This window comes from Hyla sarda, chromosome 2 (genome assembly GCF_029499605.1).
Source record: "Hyla sarda isolate aHylSar1 chromosome 2, aHylSar1.hap1, whole genome shotgun sequence".
Taxonomy (NCBI): Eukaryota; Metazoa; Chordata; class Amphibia; order Anura; family Hylidae; genus Hyla; species Hyla sarda.
In genome coordinates, this window is record NC_079190.1 from 227,462,428 (window position 1) to 227,484,297 (window position 21,870).

General features: G+C 43.9%; 1 protein-coding gene across 1 annotated transcript; it reads right to left on the reverse strand.

Moving 5' to 3' along the window:
- Window positions 1-12,302: 12,302 nt before the first annotated feature.
- Window positions 12,303-15,647, reverse strand: LOC130357804 (protein spinster homolog 1-like). The gene is made up of 2 exons (XM_056560541.1): window positions 15,404-15,647; window positions 12,303-13,854 (listed from the first exon to the last, which is right to left on the reverse strand). The coding sequence occupies exon 2, from the start codon at window positions 13,827-13,829 to the stop codon at window positions 12,315-12,317; it is 1,515 nt and encodes a 504-aa protein (XP_056416516.1). The 5' UTR covers window positions 13,830-13,854; window positions 15,404-15,647; the 3' UTR covers window positions 12,303-12,314.
- Window positions 15,648-21,870: the final 6,223 nt, after the last annotated feature.

A 21,870-nucleotide genomic window follows, 5' to 3' on the forward strand; every position in this document is an offset into this window, starting at 1 on the left:
AATATGCTGCCAATCTAATCCTCATATATGGTGTCTGCAAACAGTGTATTATCTATGAATATAAATTCTCGTCATATTGGCATTTTTTTTATTCTATATCTTGTACACTGTTTTCTATGATTCACACTTCTCAAAAGTCAGCAAAACCTGAGGGGGGGGGGGGGGCGGTGTTATAAAAATCATTTATAACTTTTGTATAATGGCAATCCAACCCCCTGGAACAATATTGATAAGTCTGCTCCATTATGTTCGGTGTCTTCAATTTACGTATGTAATGTATTCCTCATAAGAATGCTCAGTACCATAAGATATAATGCAAAAATAAATAAAAAATACAGTAGTAAATGTTTGCTTAAATAGTAGTGCATTTGTATATATGTATGGTAGGGCTGCTTGTGTGGTTTTCTTCATAGTTTTGTATATAAGTATTGAGAGTATGCCTACACGTTTTTATTTTAGCACATTAGCAGCAGCATAATCTTCATAACCAGAAGTAACTTAAATTATGTCAGATCCCAAATATAGAAATGCCATTTGGCAGCATTACCATATGTGACTGCATTAGAACTGCATTATACAATATAATGTTGTGCCTCTGTGATAGCATTGAAACTCAAAGACATTTTCAAAGTCAAGCTATTTAATTCATTTAGCTAGATCCTTACCCTTACTGAACACAGTAGGGAATTTCAAAAAGGGGTTAAATGCAGTCACATCTAAGTAGCAATCATATGGGCACAAACAGATAAAAGGATATCACAGCACTACTTGAATGCAAGAAAAAGCCACAAAGAGCTTTTATTTGTCACCATTTTCTCTTTGGAAATCATATGGATACAGGTATCTGAGAGCTGCTGTGTTTTTCTGCAGGCATATCTTACATAATAGTTGCATCACCTGTTTTGTTGCTACAAGTGATTTTCTTTTCCTGGCTAAAAAAAAATATAAAAAAATGAGAAGGTCCCAGAATGCAAATTTGTAGTTTTCACAGGTCTCAGGGGTACTGGAGATCACCATCTGGCTTAGAAAATCCTAGAAGTGTGCAACCCACGATATAGAAAAACCTTGAAACATGCCTATGGCTTATCAGCCAAACCAAAATCTTTTCTACAAAGAACAGACACCTTGTTGTCTGTAGACAACTGTTTGGGGGTTCTGGTTTGGCTTAGTGAAAGGCCTATGAGAAAGCTACTGGGGGGGGGGGGGAGTACTGTTTCTCCCTGTAGTTAGGCCTGGTGCAAGGATTTTTGCCAACCTAGGTGAAAGCTAATTTTGCCATCCCTTGACCTTGCGAATTGACTCCTCCCTTTGACACGCCCCATCTTACTACTGGGATGACACACTGTAAGAAACCTCCTCCAGATGTAATTACCTTACTACTAGGGTGACACACTGTAGCAAACCTCCTCCTTGTGTAATCTCCTATCTACTGGGGTGACACACTCTAACAAACGCCCTCCTCATGTAATCACCTTACTACTGGGGCGGCAGCATTTTTTTTGGATGGGTGGGTGCTTCTGATGCTGGCTAACTTTATTGCTGCGGACAGAACTGAGCCCCCATCAAGAGTGCGCTCTTGTCGGCTGCCTATTTTGCCTATAGGCAGAGCCGGCCCTACTTGTGGCAAAACAAATTCTTAATGGATTATCCAAACTACCACTACATTGGATTTTATGGAAGCAGTGGATAAATAAGTGTATATATCGGATATTGTAGCACATATCTTACCCTATAGTTGCTGACTTATTGAATTTTTATTTCATTCGCTAGAAATGGTAGAATCTACTAGTGAAATATTGGAGAAAACTGGCAGTAGGTAACACCAGTAAGATACTGCAGGCATAGCAAAACTGTCAATGCTTTGTAGAATACTGGCGATAAAGAAAACAGGACTGCACTCACCATCCAACGGGTCTGTTACGCCTAGCGCTCCGGGTCCCCGCTCCTCCCCGGAGCGCTCACGGCGTCTTTCTCCCTGCAGCTCCCCGGTCAGTCCCGCTGACCGGGAGCGCTGCACTGTCATGGCCGTTGGGGATGCGATTCGCACAGCGGGACGCGCCCGCTCGCGAATCGCATCCCAGGTCACTTACCCGTTCCCGTCCCCTGCTGTCATGTGCTGGCGCGCGCGGCTCCGCTCTCTAGGGCGCGCGCGCGCCAGCTCCCTGAGACTTAAAGGGCCAGTGCACCAATGATTGGTGCCTGGCCCAATTAGCTTAATTGGCTTCCATCTGCTCCCTGCCTTTATCTGACCTCCTCCCATGCACTCCCTTGCCGGATCTTGTTGCCTTGTGCCAGTGAAAGCGTTTTGTGTGTCCAAAAGCCTGTGTACCAGTACTTCTGCTATCCACCCTGACTACGAACCTTGCCGCCTGCCCCCGACCTTCTGCTACGTCCGACCTTGCTTCTGTCTACTCCCTTGTACCGCGCCTATTTTCAGCAGCCAGAGAGGTTGAGCCGTTGCTAGTGGATACGACCTGGTCACTACCGCCGCAGCAAGTCCATCCCGCTTTGCGGCGGGCTCTGGTGAAAACCAGTAGTGACTTAGAACCGGTCCACTAGCACGGTCCACGCCAATCCCTCTCTGGCACAGAGGATCCACCTCCTGCCAGCCGGCATCGTGACAGGGTCTTTATTCATAGAACAGACTGTTTCATGCTCTCACAGCGCTTCTTCCAGCCGGTGTACGACAACCGCGTGGAAAGTGACGTCTTATTTAGGAGTCACGATGGGTGGCATCGGGTCACATGTCAAAACAATGTGAACATGTGCTTAAGGTAAACAACACGGGACTAACAATGGAGCGTGAACAACAAGAATCTAACACAAGAAATGCAAGTAAGCAGAGACATTTACAAAGTAGGTGAATAGGTAAGGGAAAGGGGAACGATGGGTGTTGTTGGAAAATAGAAGGAGTTACAAGAAAGGTGCCAGTTCAATTTAATTGTTGAGTCCAAGGGTGCCTGTAGCTCCAAGCTTTGTACAATACTGTTCGCGTAACATGATATCGCTCATCCAGTATGAAGGTCTAATGTTATAATGACTATTACAGTGTATATAACATGAGACAATTCATCTTACGTAATGTTTTGGTGGCACGCGGGGCTCTTTTGGTTTAGTGATGCCTGGCACCTCAATACAGGTATACTGTCCTGTTAAACAACCCACTAGATAAAGTGAACACAATGCTATGGCTGTCCGCTGGTGGTGCTCGGCACATAAATATAAGGCAGAGATAGAAAATGAAGTGCCACACTCACCATTCCTTATCAGACTTCTTTATTCAAGTGAACTCAGCAGGTACATAGGTCAGGTAAACAGGGGCGCCTCCACGGAGGCGGCCCTGTTTACATGACCTATGTACTTGTTGAGTTCACTTGAATAAAGACTGATCAACAATGGCGAGTGCAGCACTTCATGCTCTTTTGGTTTAGTATTGGTCATTTATTTTCTAATAGGTGATGCCGTTTTCCTATATCAAACAAGAGACCTAATTCAGGAATAAGAATACAGTAGGAAATCTGTCTATTTATTATTTTTTTTCATGGATCAGCTGAGTTCCTTATTTAGCAGCTGCAAACTGTTTATTAATGGGGCTGAGTTCAGCATATATTGAAAATAATAGGATGCCCTGACAAGACATTACTGATGATCCTCGAAAACATCTTTAAGTGGAGAACTAATCTGCCGTGATTAAGAATGCCCCTCAGACTGCCATTAGCATGGCCCTCACTGTCAGTCACTTCCCTAAGGACTGGAGCTGTCCGGTCCTGTTGCCTCAGCTGGACGCTTGAGGACCTGTCTCAGCTTGAAGTCCATCACTGCGGCAATTAGTGCAGATTAGAGTGCAAAGTGCTGACTGGATGAGAGAGAAACAGGAACGCCTGACACATTTCTTATGATGTCCCCACCGCACTTCTTAGCGGACAAATATAGCAGTGAGAGAGAGGGCTGTGGAATATATTATATTGCAGATTTTATAATTCCCTCTTGACTCATTTATTTTTGTACTTGATTTTGTCACTTGATAAGAAGTGACTTTTTAAACTTTTTTTATATCGCTTTTAAAGCAAATGTATACATTTTTTTCAGTAAACATCATCAAAATAGCAACAGTATTGAATAGTTTTAAAAACATACATTTTCTCTTAAACTGCTAAGCCAAAGATGTTTTGGAATAGGGTTATATTGAACATATTTTAAAAATAAACTATGGGTGACATTTATCAAGGTATTTAGAGCCTTTTTTTGCTTACTTTGTGCGCACAAAAAAACGCCTGTGAATTTTTTCGTGCAAGTTTTGTGGGTAAGCAAAAAGTTACCTTAACAAATTTCAGTTTTTACTTTGCAGTGGTGACAAATTTATAATGTGCGAATGTCGCAAAAAGAAAAGTCGAAAACCCCTGTAGGTAGCTTGTCCCCTGTATATAGGAACCCTCTGTAGGTAGTTTGGCCTCTGTACATAGGATCCCCTGTATGTAGCTTGCCCCTGTATATTGTCCCCCCCAAAAAAAAATTGTACATACTCACCTGGGCTCCCCTGCAGTCATCACCGCCTTCTCCTGCTTCTAGCCTGCAGGCAGCTTCTTCCTGTAGCCACTAGAGGCCTATCAAAAGAATAGAGGATAACATATCTGATCACCGCGGCCAGACACCCGCGATCTCCGGGCAGACGCTATGGAGCTATGGTCATGGAGGCCTGGTGCTTCTGTAATCGTGACTTCACCCCACGCCCCCTCCATTCATGTCTATGGGAGGATCTGTCATGGCTCCTCCCATATATATGAATGGAGGGGGCTTGGCAGCTGTTTTTGCCAGTCATCCGGCACAGAGCAAAGTTCGCTCCTTGCACCAGATGACCGGGATGCCGTGGCAGCGATCACAGGGGTCCCCAGTGACCAGACCTATGCGATCAGACATGTTATCTAGAGATCGGCAATGAATGCAAATATTGCCGCAATTCTATTGCGTGAATTGCTTCATTAAACTCCATTTAGTGCCGTCCAGGCTCCAGGGCATCTAAAATGGTGGATCCACATGTGAGGACATAAGGAAAGGAATCATGGGAAGGCGGAAACAAGGGTTAGCGTATTTTGTCTGCCCTCATAAGTGTAAAGCACATATGTACATTTAAGTAGTGTACTATTTTGTATCTGTTGATCTCTCAAGGGCCTAGATACTGTGAAAGTCCAGGTAAAAGTACACATCTGCTGCTGTTCTAGACAAATATTGTTTTAACCCCTTAACGACGCAGGACGTATATTTACGTCCTGCGCCGGCTCCCGCGATATGAAGCGGGATTGCGCCGCGATCCTGCATCATATCGCGTCGGTCCCGGCGCTCATCAACGGCCGGGACCCGCGGCTAATACCACACATCGCCGATCACGGCGATGTGCGGTATTAACCCTTTAGAAGCGGCGGTCAAAGCTGACCGCCGCTTATAAAGTGAAACTGAAAGTATCCCGGCTGCTCAGTCGGGCTGTTCGGGACCGCCGCGGTGAAATCGCGGCGTCCCGAACAGCTGACCGGACACCGGGAGGGCCCTTACCTGCCTCCTCGGTGTCCGATCGACGAATGACTGCTCCGTGCCTGAGATCCAGGCAGGAGCAGTCAAGCGCCGATAATGCTGATCACAGGCGTGTTAATACACGCCTGTGATCAGCATAGGGACCTATAACACTGCAAAAAAAATGTAAAAAAAAAGTGTTAATAAAGGTCATTTAACCCCTTCCCTAATAAAAGTTTGAATCACCCCCCTTTTCCCATAAAAAAAATAAAACAGTGTAAAAAAAAAAAAAAATAAACATATGTGGTATCGCCGCGTGCATAAATGTCCGAACTATAAAAATATATCATTAATTAAACCGCACAGTCAATGGCGTAGGCGCAAAAAAATTCCAAAGTCCAAAAAAGCGTATTTTGGTCACTTTTTATACCATTAAAAAAATGAATAAAAAGTGATCAAAATGTCCGATCAAAACAAAAATCATACCGATAAAAACTTCAGATCACGGCGCAAAAAATGAGTCCTCATACCGCCCTTTACGTGGAAAAATAAAAAAGTTATAGGGGTCAGAAGATGACATTTTTAAACGTATAAATTTTCCTGAATGTAGTTATGATTTTTTTCCAGAAGTGCGACAAAATCAAACCTATATAAGTAGGGTATCATTTTAACCGTATGGACCTACAGAATAATGATAAGGTGTAATTTTTACCAAAATATGCACTGCGTAGAAACGGAAGCCCCCAAAAGTTACAAAATGGCGTTTTCTTTTCGATTTTGTCGCACAATGATTTTTTTTTCCGTTTTGCCGTGCATTTTTGGGTAAAATGACTAATGTCACTGCAATGTAGAATTGGCGATGCAAAATATAAGCCATAATATGGATTTTTAGGTGGAAAATTGAAAGGGTTATTATTTTTAAAAGGTAAGGAGAAAAAACGAAAGTGCAAAAACGGAAGAACCCTGAGTCCTTAAGGGGTTAAGCATAGTGAAGCGCATTGTACTCCCCTCATACACGCACTAAGTATGTCAGGCAGAGATGTGCCAGGACGTGCGCAGAGGAGTGGGGCGAGGACAAAATTCATCAGGCGCAGGCAGAGGTTGCAGAAAAGCAGGGGCGTGTGGCACCAGGAGTCGCAGCGAGAGGTCTGAGCTCCCGGTGTAAGCTAGCAGTCATGTCTCGACCCGCAATCCAGCAGCCGCGATTGAACGGTTCACCCCTGTCATCGACTTCCTCCCAAGTGACATCCGCACCCCCAGTCAACAGTTTGTAGGTTCCTCAAACTCAACCCTCAGTTGGCATGGCCCTTATGCTGCTGCTTCCACCTCCAGGCTCTGCCATTGTGCCACCATATTGTCTCTCTATGGGCTCCTCATGCTGATGCTGCCACCTCCAGGCTCTCTCATTGTGCTGCTCTATGGGCTCCTCATGCTGATGCTGCCACCTCCAGGCTCTCTCATTGTGCTGCTCTATGGGCTCCTAATGCTGATGGTGCCACCTCCAGGCTCTCTCATTGTGCTGCTCTATGGTCTCCTCATGCTGATGCTGCCGCCTCCAGGATCTCTCATTGTGCTGCTCTATGGTCTCCTAATGCTGATGCTGCCACCTCCAGGCTCTCTCATTGTGCTGCTCTATGGTCTCCTCATGCTGATGCTACCACCTTGAGGCCCTGTCAATGTGCTGCTCTATGGTCTCCTCATGCTGATGCTGCCACCTCCAGGCTCTCTCATTGTTCTGCTCTATGGTCTCCTCATGCTGATGCTGCCACCTCCAGGCTCTCTCATTGTTCTGCTCTATGGTCTCCTCATGCTGATGCTGCCACCTCCAGGCTCTGTTATTGTGCCGCCATATAGTCTCCTCATGCAGATACTACCACCTTCAGGCTCTCTCATTGTGCTGCCATGGATACTGCAAAAAATAATTAAAGTGCTGGTCCCCAGTTACAAAAATTCCTCTGCCTTAGACCACAAGTAAGTATTGAGGACATGCATTAGCTAAAACGTAACTTTTCTTTAGATAAAATGTATGGACCCAAAGTTTTTTTTTTAAATCTAATAAAAGGAAAGGTGTGCAAAAAACACCATGTGCCACCTACACCACCAAGTATTGATGCGATGCAAAAACCTCTAAAAGGTGGGAGGGAACAATGTAAAAACTTGGGGTAAAAACTTCCCCTGTAAGGCCCTACTCTTGCACTATTAATTCTTGGCAAGTATTTCCAACTATAAAACATGGGAAATGGCAGTGTTTTAAGGTGGAAATAGGGAGAGGTTCCTGTGTGGGGCCGCCCTTTTTAGGACGAGCAACACTTGCCAATAAGGGAATTAATAGTGCGAGAGTTGGGCCTTACAGGGGAAGTTTTTACCCCCACCTGTTACAATATACCGTACGTTGTTCCCTTCCACCTTTTAGAGGTCTTTGCATCGCATCGATACTTGGTGGTGTAGGTCGCACATGGTGTTTTTTGTACACCATTCCTTTTGTTAGATTTCAAAAAAAATTGGGGTACATATATTTTATCCCAAGAATAATGTTAAAAGTTAAGTTTTACAAAATGCATATCCTCAATACTTACTTGTGCCCACCAACACTTTGACAAAAAAGACTGATTTCTTCTGCCTACCTGCCTCAGCTACTATTCTGATCCTGCCACCAGCCTGATGCCACACATCTGATGCCAAGTTCTCCTTCTTTCACCCACCTTCATCACCAGCCACGGCCCCCCCTACATCATGATTGCCCCCCCCCCCTTGTGCCCCCCCTAGCAGCAGTAGGTCACTAGCAGCTCCCAGGGCCACCAGTAAGGGGCCCGAGTCCCCGCTGCACCCGAAGCCCCCCGTAGCCATCTACTCCGGCATCCTTTTTTAAAATAAATCTTCAGCCAGCAGCCCTGTCACCACGCTGGGGCCGCGCTATGCAGACTGGGAAGAGCAGACAGGAAGCCCCTCCCCCTCTCTCACTCCCCTGTATGCTGCTGCTGGACCTTGTGGAGCAGGCCCGCTGTGTGTATACAGGCCCGGACACCACCAGTATGGAAGACTTACCTGCCCAGTGCCCACTGCTGATGCTGCCCTTTTAAAGTAAGTAACTTGCTTGGGGGAGAGGGGGAAAGTTGTAGGAGACAGTGGGAGGTAGTTCAGTGTTTCCCAACCAGGGGGCCTCCAGCTGTTGCAAAACTACAACTCCCAGCATTCCTTTGGCTTTATGAGCATACTGGGAGTTGTAGTTTTGCAACAGCTGGAGGCCCCAGGTTGGGAAACACTGATCTATCTATCTATCTATCAATCTATTATATATCTATCTCCTATCTATCTATCTATCTATCTATCTATCTCATATCCATCCATCCATCTATCTATATCCATCAATTTATGCATCTATCTATCTATCTTTCTCATATCTATCTATCTATCAATCTATTATATATCTATCTCCTATCTATCTATCTATCTATCTATCTATCTCATATCTATCCATCCAACCATCTATCTATATCCATCTATTTAAGCATCTATCTATCTATCTATCTTTCTCATATATATCTATCTATCCTCATATCTATCTCATATCTATCTATCTATCTATCTATCTCATATCTATCTATCTATCTATCTATCTGTGACATCACTGTGCTTCATAATAAACTGTGACATCACTGTGCTTCATAATAAACTGTGACATCACTGTGCTTCATAATAAACTGTGACATCACTGTGCTTCATAATAAACTGTGACATCACTGTGCTTCATAATAAACTGTGACATCACTGTGCTTCATAATAAACTGTGACATCACTGTGCTTCATAATAAACTGACATCACTGTGCTTCATAATAAACTGTGACATCACTGTGCTTCATAATAAACTGTGACATCACTGTGCTTCATAATAAACTGTGACATCACTGTGCTTCATAATAAACTGTGACATCACTGTGCTTCATAATAAACTGTGACACTACTGTGCTTCATAATAAACTGTGACATCACTGTGCTTCATAAGAAACTGTGACATCACTGTGCTTCATAATAAACTGTGACATCACTGTGCTTCATAATAAACTGTGACATCACTGTGCTTCATAAGAAACTGTGACATCACTGTGCTTCATAATAAACTGTGACATCACTGTGCTTCATAATAAACTGTGACATCACTGTGCTTAATAATAAACTGTGACATCACTGTGCTTCATAATAAACTGTGACATCACTGTGCTTCATAATAAACTGACATCACTGTGCTTCATAATAAACTGTGACATCACTGTGCTTCATAATAAACTGTGACATCACTGTGCTTCATAATAAACTGTGACATCACTGTGCTTCATATTAAACTGACATCACTGTGCTTCATCCTGTAATTTGATGTCACTGTGTATAACAACCCTGTAATGACATCACAGTTTATTATTCTTGAATGCTGACTTCACTGTGTATATTTTCCCGGTACAATGACATCACTGTATAGTTACCCTCTACTGTGACAACACTGCATTTATTAACCCTGTAGTGGCAAAACTGTTTAGTGTCACTGTACAGAGACATTACTGTTTATATTAACTATGAACTGTGATGTCACTGTGCATATTTACCCTGTATTGTCACTCGCAGTGCAAGGTAAATATGTACAGTGGCATTAGGGTATAAAGGCTTAATATATACAGTGATGCCACAGTGCAGTGTAAGTATCAACAGTGATGTTGCAGTATAGAGATAACACACAGTGATGTTATAGTTCAGAGATAATATACACAGTGATGTCACACTACAGGGATAATACACAGAGTGATGGCACAGAACAGAGATAATACACAGTGACGTCACAGTACAGGGATAATACACAGTGATGGCACAGTACAGAGTTAATACACAGTGATGTCACATTACAGGGATAATACACAGAGTGATGGCACAGTACAGAAATAATACACAGTGATGTCACAGTACAGGGATAATACACACAGTGATGTCACAGTACAGGGATAACACACAGTGATGTCACAGTACAGGGATAATACACAGAGTGATGGCACAGAACAGAGATAATACACAGTGACGTCACAGTACAGGGATAATACACAGTGATGGCACAGTACAGAGTTAATACCCAGTGATGTCACATTACAGGGTTAATACACAGAGTGATGGCACAGTACAGAGATAATACACAGTGATGTCACAGTACAGGGATAATACACACAGTGATGTCACAGTACAGGGATAACACACAGTGATGTCACAGTACAGGGATAATACACAGAGTGATGGCACAGAACAGAGATAATACACAGTGACGTCACAGTAGAGGGATAATACACAGTGATGTCACAGTACAGGGATAATACACAGTGATGTCACAGTATAACCATCTCACAGCCGGACTACCATGTCATTTCAGCAGAAAATAAAGCAGGGCCTCATGTTCAAGTTTCGCCTAAGGCCTCACAAAGTCTAGAGCCGCCTCTGGTCGGCCCTACCATGGGACCCGGTGGGACCATAAGTCCCAGGTAGCACTTTTCAGGGGCGGCATTTGGCTGCCCCCTTTTTTTTTTTGTGCCTAGTAGGTTGGCGCCGCCGCCGCTCACTGTTCTTAAGCAGCTGCAGGGTATAATAGCACAGCGGGCACTTTAGACAGTGAGTCTGCCTCCGGCCGACCGGGGTCTGACAAGGGACATCGCACAAGTGACGTACTTCTGCAGACCCGCTCAGGAGGGCGTCAGTGACGTCACTCGTCAGGCCGCTGCCGGAGAGGAGAAGCGCTGTGCAGGGCAGGTAAGTGTGTCTCTGTGTGTGTCTGTGTCTGTCTGTGTGTTTGGGGGGGGGGGCTATGGCTACCTAATGTGAGGAATCTATGCTACCTAATGTGGGGAAACTATGTTACCTAATGTGGGGAATCTGTGCTACCTAATGTGGGGAAACTATGCTACCTAATGTGGGGAAACTATGCTACCTAATGTGGGGAAGCTATGCTACCTAATAAGGGGAAACTATGTTACCTAATGTGGAGAATCTGTGCTACCTAATGTGGGGAAACTATGCTACCTAATGTGGGGAAACTATGTTACCTAATGTGGGGAATCTGTGCTACCTAATGTGGGCAAACTATGCTACCTAATGTGGGGAAACTATGTTACCTAATGTGGGGAAACTATGTTACCTGATGTGGGGAATCTGTGCTACCTAATGTGGGGAAACTATGCTACCTAATGTGGGGAAACTATGTTACCTAATGTGGGGAATCTGTGCTACCTAATGTGGGGAAACTATGCTACCTAATGTGGGGAAACTATGTTACCTAATGTGGGGAATCTGTGCTACCTATTGTGGGGAAACTATGCTACCTAATGTGGGCAAACTATGCTACCTAATGTGGGGAAACTGCTACCTGATGTAGGGAATCTATGCTACCTAATGTGGGGAAACTATGCTACCTAATGTGAGGAAACTATGCTACCTAATGTGGGGAATCTATGCTACCTAATGTTGGGAATCTATGCTACCTAATGTGGGGGGCTTGAATGAGCTGCGGCATATGGGAGGCCTTAATAAATAATTAGAAACTTATACAGCAAGTGACATATGGGGGTCCACCTGAGTAAGTGACACATGGAGGGGGAGTGCTGAACAATTGATGTTTGGGGGGGGGCACAGGCACATTCTTTTCACAAGGGCCCACTGCTGTCTGTGTCCGCCCCTGGGTAGAGAATAAGGGGTAAAGTGGAACATAGAACAAATGCAGTTGTTTTTTTCTTAATTTTTTTTTAATGAAGTAAACGAGATAAAGGTAAGCAATGACTTTTCCTCAGTCTGAAGCGCGGTCCTCATCGGCAGGAAGCAGTGAGGAGGAGGAGGATGACGGAGGTTCTGATTCCATCTCTGCTTCTTTTTCATCCCTCTCTATGTATAGGGCCGTGGCCATGAAGAAGGCCCCTCCGATGACTGCCATTATGGTGCAGGTCATGAGGGAATACTCCAGGCTGCGGTATTTCAGAAGAGGGGATTTGGCATATCCTCGTTCGTAGGTGTCAGATATCAGGCCGATGAGGTACGGGCTGCCGGCGTCACCTAGGAGGTGATAGATTGTCATCTGCACGGCCAGGGCTGAAGATCTCCTCCACGGAGTTACTACTTTTAGTATAATGTCAGATATGAGGGTGAAATTTACTGACAGAAGCGTCTCTCCGATGAAGATGAAGATGTTGGTGGCAACGAGGCTGATGTTGCCAAAAGTCAATGCCAACAGAAGAAAAGGGGCGGAGAGCATCATCGCGCATCCACACACAAGCGGGTCCGCCCGTGGGTTGGATTTGCGATATCTTTTACTTATCTCCGTCCCTGCTACAACTCCCAGAATGCCGGAAACGACTGTAACCACACCAAATATTAGGATGTCGTGATAGTCACACGGTTCAGCACGGCAAGGGTCCTTCTCTTGTAGGAGTGTTCGTGCGTGGGTCAGGTATGACGGACCCCATACACCTATGGCTCCCACTATGAAGGATACAGCCGTCGATCCCATGGTGGTTAACATGAAGCTTCGATTTTTAAATAGTTTTTTCAGATCTGTCGCCCATTTGGCAAACTTCTGGGATTTGTTGTTCTTCTTCCCGTTTGTAGTCGTTCTTGGAAGCTCCTTTGTGACCAAAATCATCAAAGCCACAGCTATGAGGCCCAGGCCAGGGGTGACCCGAAATGCCCAGTGCCAATCGCCCCTTGCTGCATCAGTCACTTTGGGCCCGATGATGTATCCTAGTCCGCAGCCTACAGGTATGACCGAGTAAAACACGTTCAGCATGCGGGTCCGCTGGTCACTTGTAAAAAGGTCTGCAATGATGGAGGGGGCGATGGTGCAGAAAGTCGCCTCTCCGGCTCCAACCAGTCCACTCGTCAGCAGGAAGAGCAGAAAGTACCCGTCAGGGATGAATGACAGGGTAAGTGTCATGCTCAGCCAAACGATGACTCCTGCGCAAACAGTATATTTCTTATTACAGTGGTCGCCCAAATATCCGGCAATTGGTGCGACCAGCACGTAGCTTCCAATGAACAATGTATTCAATAAGCCAGACAGACTAGCATTGGTGTCATATGCTTTCTGTATATAAGGCAGCACCCCCGCCACGCTGGAGCGATTTGCATAGATGAGCAAATTAACAATGGCAAGGATCACTACGGTGATGATGGAACGTGCGGTGGACATCACTCTTAGAGATGGCAGGTTCTGCCTCTCAGGGATATCGCCCTTTTCTACATCCATATCACTATGGTCCTCCATTGCTTCTTCCTCCTCCTTCAGCAATGGGTCTTGTGGAGAGGCCATGGTCACAGGTCAGAGCCTGAAAACACTAGAGAGAGAGAGATAAGTGAACACATTAGACAACATATCATCAGTCCTGTCATTATACAATAGATCCTTCATGCAGAGCAGAAATGTCCAGCACAGAACCACAAGATAACACTAAGACCATGGCAGCCTCAGAAGAAGACGCTTCTCTATAAGTGTTTTATATGGAGACGTCTTCCCTGAGGTTACCAATGTCTGAAAACCCTGAACCTGTCCGGTCCTAGTAATATCTGATAACCCTGAACCTGTCCGGTCCTAGTAATAACTGATAACCCTAAACCTGTCCGGTCCTAGTAATATCTGATAACCCTGAACCTGTCCGGTCCTAGTAATATCTGATAACCCTGAACCTGTCCGGTCCTAGTAATATCTGATAACCCTGAACCTGTCCGGTCCTAGTAATATCTGATAACCCTGAACCTGTCCGGTCCTAGTAATATCTGATAACCCTGAATCTGTCCGGTCATAGTAATATCTGATAACCCTGAACCTGTCCGGTCCTAGTAATATCTGATAACCCTGAACCTGTCCGGTCCTAGTAATATCTGATAACCCTGAACCTGTCCGGTCCTAGTAATATCTGATAACCCTAAACCTGTCCGGTCCTAGTAATATCTGATAACCCTGAACCTGTCCGGTCCTAGTAATATCTGATAACCCTGAACCTGTCCGGTTCTAGTAATATCTGATAACCCTGATTCTGTCCGGTCCTAGTAATATCTGATAACCCTGATTCTGTCCAGTCCTAGTAATATCTGATAACCTTGAACCTGTCCGGTCCTAGTAATATCTGATAACCCTGAACCTGTCCGGTCCTAGTAATATCTGATAACCCTGAACCTGTCCGGTCCTAGTAATATCTGATAAACCTGAACCTCTCCGGTCCTAGTAATATCTGATAACCCTAAACTTCTCCGGTCATAGTAATATCTGATAACCCTGAATCTGTCCCAGTAATGGCGGATTATAAGGGCTTGGCTGTATGGTCACTGGGCCATGTGAACTTCATACTGTAGATACAATTGGGCTATCCTGCTATATACATTTACTAATAATGAACCTACCCCACCTCATTGGGATCTATCCGTCCCCTATATGACTTTCTGCCACTAGTTGATTTGAAAATTTTCCCTTTCGGAGTACCCGGAGTATTTCTATTGTTAGTACACACAGAATTCTATTATATACTATTATATTTCTGCCCTAATCTTTCTGTCATTCTTTTACTACACCACCAAATCTTTCTCATAGACTTATATCTTTTAGAACTTCACGAATTAGGACACTTTTTCTTGGGGGCTTTTTTGGGCATAATTGCATTTTAGCAGTTTTGCAAGAAAAAGCTCTGGTCATGATACTATCTGTGCGTTTTATTATGTTTAATGCCTAAGCCAAGTATTGTCACAATGCTATGAGGAATATAATTTTTGTTACTTCTTTTGGAAATTAATTTCTTGTTTTTTTTGCTAAAAAAAAAAGCAACAACAATAAAAAAAAACTGTCAAACAAAAAGCCCTGTGTATGTATGAATAGAAGAGGCTGAGACTTACCTTGTGGTTCTCTCTTCAGACAAGGAACGGTCAAAATCTTGAATTCTCTATCGCAAATAGAAACTCTCTAACAAACACTTTGCACCACAGGTTGTGAATGCAAAACACACTGAAGAGACTGCAGCCGGCGCGCACCTCCTTGTACAGCTTACGGTGACATCATCACAAGCATGTGTGACATCACAGGGTTCTAAACCATCTTCAGGTATGTGTATATCTGTATAGTAAATGTGAGTAGCCGTATTAGTCCAGTGATCCAGATTGTAATACCTTTTTTATTGGACTAACAGAATTTTGTAGAGACAAACTTTTAGGATTCCTCCCTGATAATTTATAAAGTCCTTTGATCATTAGTCCTTGTCTATTGGACTTGATAAAGGGAGGAATCCTGAAAGCTTGTCTCTACAAAATTCTGTTAGTCCAATAAAAAAGGTATTACAAGAGACTGCAACATATTTTTTGATTTGTGTGTGTGTATATATATATATATATATATATATATATATATAGTTCCAAGCGTGAGTAGGTGCCTCCAGCTAGGATCCGTGTCCAGGATTCTGCATACGTAGTTCCAAGGAAAATGCTGTGGCACTCAAGGTATGGTGAAAAAATGAAAACTATTTATTCATCCCAAATGTGCAAAGAGCAACGTTTCAATGGTCTCACACCATCATTATCAAGCCACTTTAGAAGTGCTGCTTTCTTCTTTGACATATATATATATATATATATATATATATATATATATATATATATTAATATACACCTAGAAATACATCAAGTACATAAAAACATCTTTTAGAAAAATATTTCTCCAGGCCAGCCGAGTATATCCCCGTACTTCACAGTGTCTTCTTAGTTTATATATTTTAATCTTTTGATCTTTTAACCCCACTAGGACCAAGGGCATACTGGTCCTAGTGGGGTTGTTTTTTTCTGTCTAAGTCCTCTCTGATGACACCTGTCTCGGGCAATGCCCAGTTTAGAAGCAAATCCCCAAAGCAAACCTCTTCTAAACTGGGCGTTTCCCGAGACAGGTGTCATCAGAGAGCACTTAGACAGAAAATAACAACCTTAACTTCAGAAGCTCATAAGTACTGAAAGATTTTTTAATAGAAGTAATTTATAAATCTGTTTAACTTTCTGGAGCCAGTTGATATATATAAAAAAGTTTTTGCCTGGAATACCCCTTTAAGATTGAACCGATTATTATTGATATATGTCATGAATGCATCAACGGTCAGATGGTCGGACGACCAAATGATGACCACATCGTCTACATACCTCCCATACCATGCGAGGCATGTGGAAAATGGATTGGTGTCAGAAAAAATAAACTGCTCCTCCCACCAAAAAACAAAAAGGTTAGCTCGAGCTGGTGATGACTTTGCTCCCATTGAAGCACCCGTGCGCTGCAAATAAAAATTGTTACCAAACATAAAATAATTGTGTTTTAACTCAAAATCTACCACCTCAATAATGTAATGTCTCAAATCCACAGAATATTTAGAAAATCTCATCAGTATATTCGAGATAGCTGATAATGCCAGGTTTTTCGGAATACTGGAATAGAGCGATTCAATGTCGCAAGTAAGCCACGACAGAGAATCGCTCCATGTGAATTTAGTTCTTCTGACCAGGAGTTTACTGAAAATTCAGATTGTTCAGATACCACGGACACTAGCGGGGACTCAGAACCGCAATATGTGAACACTCACAAGAATCGCAATGCGAGAAGACGAGGAAGGCGCGGTGGCCGAAAACATAGGAAGAAGAGCTTCGGAGCGTAACAAGGACAAACGGAAAAAGTAATAAAAGAGGATTTTCAAGTCATTAACATTTCTGCACAAATCATTACAGATGAAGAAACCTCGGTCCTGTGGAAAGGACTTGGTTTCTCTCCTACACATCATTTTGATGTTTATCGGACAATTTTGGATATAAATAAATTTGTGAGAACTTTAACAGTTAAGAAACATTTTTTTGTGGAAAATGCTGATGAACCATCAGACCCACCTCAACTTTCTTCAACTTTCTATAAACCCTGATTTACCACTAATGCATACGTTAGCAGAACAAATTGCTTTTAGAGATCTCTGTCTCCTTGAAAATAGTGGGATATCAATTTGTGATAAAGTGAATACTGCACATACCTTCTCCACTAAAAACCTAAATTTTTACCTCATACAGACCAGACCAGCAATTTTTGATTGATTCCAGGACCTTATCATGAAAGATTTGGTTAATCTACAATCAAAAGTAATGTCCAATACAAATCGTCCTAATTTGAATAAAAAGGAGGCTGCTGCCATAAAGAAATTAAAGAAAAACAAAAATTTGACGATCCGATCCGCCGATAAAGGCGGCTCGGTAGTATGTATGGACACGGGACTGTATATCAATTTAAATGAAAATCTACTATCTGATGATAAAACTTACCTTAAACTTTGTGGGGATCCCATTGAACCTTTTAAAAAAGAACTGTTGACTCTGTTGGAAGAGGGGAAAGCCAGATCTATTTTGACCCAAAAAGAAATGGATTATATTTTCGTGTCTGCTCCAATTATTCCTATCTTCCACTCACTACCCAAGCTGCATAAGGACCGATTCCCGCCGCCGATGCATCCGATCATGGCGGGGATCGGATCTCTTAACGAGCACCTATGCGAGTGGTTGGACTCAGTACTGCAACCTCTGGTTATGCAATGCCCAAGTTATATCAAGGGCACTAAGCACTTGCTAAAAATCATGGATGAATTCACATGGAGCGATTCTCTGTCGTGGCTTACTTGCGACATTGAATCGCTCTATTCCAGTATTCCGCAAAACCTGGCATTATCAGCTATCTCGGATATACTGATGAGATTTTCTAAATATTCTGTGGATTTGAGACATTATATTATTGAGGTGGTAGATTTTGTGTTAAAACACAATAATTTTATGTTTGGTAACAATTTTTATTTGCAGCGCACGGGTGCTTCAATGGGAGCAAAGTCATCACCAGCTCAGGCTAACCTTTTTGTTTTTTGGTGGGAGGAGCAGTTAATTTTTTCTGACACCAATCCATTTTCCACATGCCTCGCATGGTATGGAAGGTATGTATCCGATGTGTTCATCATTTGGTCGTCTGACCATATAACCGTTGATGCATTCATGACATATATCAATAATAATCGGTTCAATCTTACGTTTACTCACACATGGTGTAAAAGTGAAACCCCCTTTTTGGATGTCATATTACGTGGCAACCCTGATACAAATAAAATTGAGGTTGATCCTTACAGTAAAAAGATATCAGGCAATACCATCCGAAGGGCGAATTCATGCCATTCCAAACAAACAGTAAGAGCCATACCAGTAGGTGAACTTATACGAATTAAGCGGAACAGTTCTTCCGCCGAGGTGTACCGCAGGGAAGCTGATGCAGCATGCACACGCCTGGCGGCTCGAGGTTACCCTGGATGGCTCTTGATAAAAGCTCGGTCGAGAGTGGATCCTATGGATCGAAAATCCCTTTTTACAAGTAAGCAATCAACTGAATCACAAGATTGTCCTACATTTGTCACCACGTACAGTCCAGAATTTAATGACATCAAACGCATTGTAATTAAACACTTACCTTTGCTATCAACAGATCCCACGGTAGGGGAGATTATAAAGTCAGGTGTGAGATTTGCAGCGAGGCGGGCACCTACTCTATCCAATCTCCTTGTTCCCAGTATAGTGGACACGGCTAGTGTTACCACCCAGTGGATTAGCACCAAGGGCTTCCACAAGTGCGGTAAATCGCGGTGTGGTATGTCCCTTTGCCAAAAAATGCCAGAAAATAGAAGGTACGGTGGATGGCAAATGCCATGTCATTCACAACTTTAGAAACTGTGATAGCACTTTTGTTTTATATAAAATCATGTGCACACAATGTCACTTAACATATGTGGGTTCCACCAAAAGGTCCCTTAAAAACGCATGCAAGAGCACATTATACATGCTGCTGGCCCTTTAAGCTCGGACATTTCTAACGTATCTAAACATTTTCTAATATGTCATAATTCAGACACCACTTCCCTCAGGTTCTCTGGCATTGAGAAGGTGAATCTAAATAAAAGGGGAGGTGACCATATTCGATCCCTCCACAATAGGGAAATCATGTGGATTTATCTTTTGAATTGCATTCAACCCCATGGTCTAAATAGCAAAACAGATTTAATATTACATTACTGATATGTCTCCGAATAATTTATCTGTGTTTGGTCCCATGTTTTTGTTTTGGTTTTAATCACGCGCACATGTGATGTGGACCTGTCCCTCCCCTTCCTGTGGGAATGGGGAAAATGCCCTGGAGTATATAAGGGTGCCTCATTTGAGGATCTACAGGCTATGAGTAAGGATCGATAGATCAGAAACGCGTCAGCAATGCTTGGGACCCCCCTCTGTTTGTGCAATATTTCATATTTTTGATATGTTCACTGTTTGTCTGCCACCGTGAAGGCTTTTAAGGAAGAACCCTGAATAAAGACGGACGTTTTACTTCTACTTGCTGGCTTTTTTAGTATTTTATTTTAGTTTTATCCACTGTGCCAGGGATGAAAATTATTCCAAAAGAAACTAACTCAACTGTCTATGCTCCCCCGTTGCTCCAATATTGGTGTCCCGTTCTCTGTTCGCCGCCTTCTGCTTTTCCTGCAGGTCAGTGAATCACGGTGCGCTCAGTGTCATCATTGTTTCAGCACCAGTTTTACAAATCAGTGTGCCTCCATGTTACACCAGTGTTTACAAATAAGTGTGCCTCCAGCTGTTGCAAAACTATAACTTCCAGCATGCCTTGACAGCTAGAGACTGTCCGGGAATGCTGGGAGTTGTAGTTTTGGACCACCTGGAGAGACACTGTTTTGAAAACACTGCCTTAGTCAGTATTTTCCAACCTGGGGACTTCCAGCTGTTGCAAAACTACAACTCCCAGCATTCCCCTGACAGTCTTTAGCTGTCCAGGCATGCTGGGAGTTATAGTTCTGCAACAGCTGGAGACACTCAGGTTTGGTAGGTAGATCCTTAGTCCATTGTTTTCCAACCTGGGTGCCTCCAGCTGTTGAAAAACTCTAACTCCCAGCTTAAGACTGTCCGGGCATGCTGGGAGTTGTAGTTTTGCAACAGCTGGAGGCCCCCAGGTTGGGAAACACTAACTACGGCAGTGTTTTCGAAACATTGTCTCTCCATCTGTTGCAAAACTACAACTCCCAGCGTGCTCGGACAGTCTTAAGCTGGAAGTTAGAGTTTTGCAGCAGAAGGTGGCATTTTGGTGGGTAGTTGGGCCCTTAGTCCAGTGTTTCCCAACCTGAGTGCCTCCAGCTGTTGCAAAACTACAACTCCCAGCATGCCCAAACAGCCAAAGCCTGTTTGGAAAACACTGGACTAAGGGCCTACCTACCAAATGTAACGTGGCCACCCACCTACCAACCAAACATATACCTGCCTACCTACCAACCAAACATATTACCTACCTAGCAAATGCTTTTCCTGCCTACCTAACAAACGTATACCGTATATACTCGAGTATAAGCCGAGTTTTTCAGCACGATTTTTCGTGCTGAAAACACCCCCCTCGGCTTACACTCGAGTGAACTCTCCGCCCTCAGTGGTCTTCAACCTGCGGACCTCCAGAGGTTTCAAAACTACAACTCCCAGCAAGCCCGGGCAGCCATCGGCTGTCCGGGCTTGCTGGGAGTTGTAGTTTTGAAACCTCTGGAGGTCCGCAGGTTGAAGACCACTGCGGCCTTCGACATCATCCAGCCCCACTCACCCCCTTTAGTTCTGTACTCATCTCCGCTCAGCGCTGGTCCGGTGCTGCAGGACTGTCCGGTGGGGAGGTCGTCCGGTGGGATAGTGGTTCCGGGCTGCCATCTTCATCGGGGGGGGCCTCTTCTCCGCGCTTCGGGCCCGGAATAGTCACGTTGCCTTGACGACGACGCAGAGGTACGTCCATTACCAACGCCTTTATACTAAAGGGGGTGAGAGGGGGCTGGATGATGTCGAAGGCCACAGTGGTCTTCAACCTGCGGACCTCCTTGCTGGGAGTTGTAGTTTTGAAACATCTGGAGGTCCGCAGGTTGAAGACCACTTTATCAGACATTAACAAGCGGTGATGATGATGACATGTGGTGATGATGACAAGGGGATGATGAATGGGGGGGGGGGGGGTGTGGGATTATGACAAGGGGATGATAAAGGGGGGGGGGTGTATGATGATGACAGGGGGATGATGAAGGGGGTGTGTGGAATGATGACAAGAGGATGATGACAAGAGGATGATGACAAGGGGATGATGAAGGGGGGTGGGGATGATGACAAGGGGATGATAACAAGGGGGTGATGAAGGGGGTGTGTGGGATGATGACAAGGGGATGATGAAGGGGGTGGGGATGGTGACAAGGGGATGATGAAGGGAGGGGTGTGGGATGATGACAAGGGGA

Bases quoted from the DNA above. Each gene is read 5' to 3' on its own strand.
- LOC130357804 (XM_056560541.1), bottom strand. From the start codon at position 13,829: ATGGCCTCTCCACAAGACCCATTGCTGAAGGAGGAGGAAGAAGCAATG.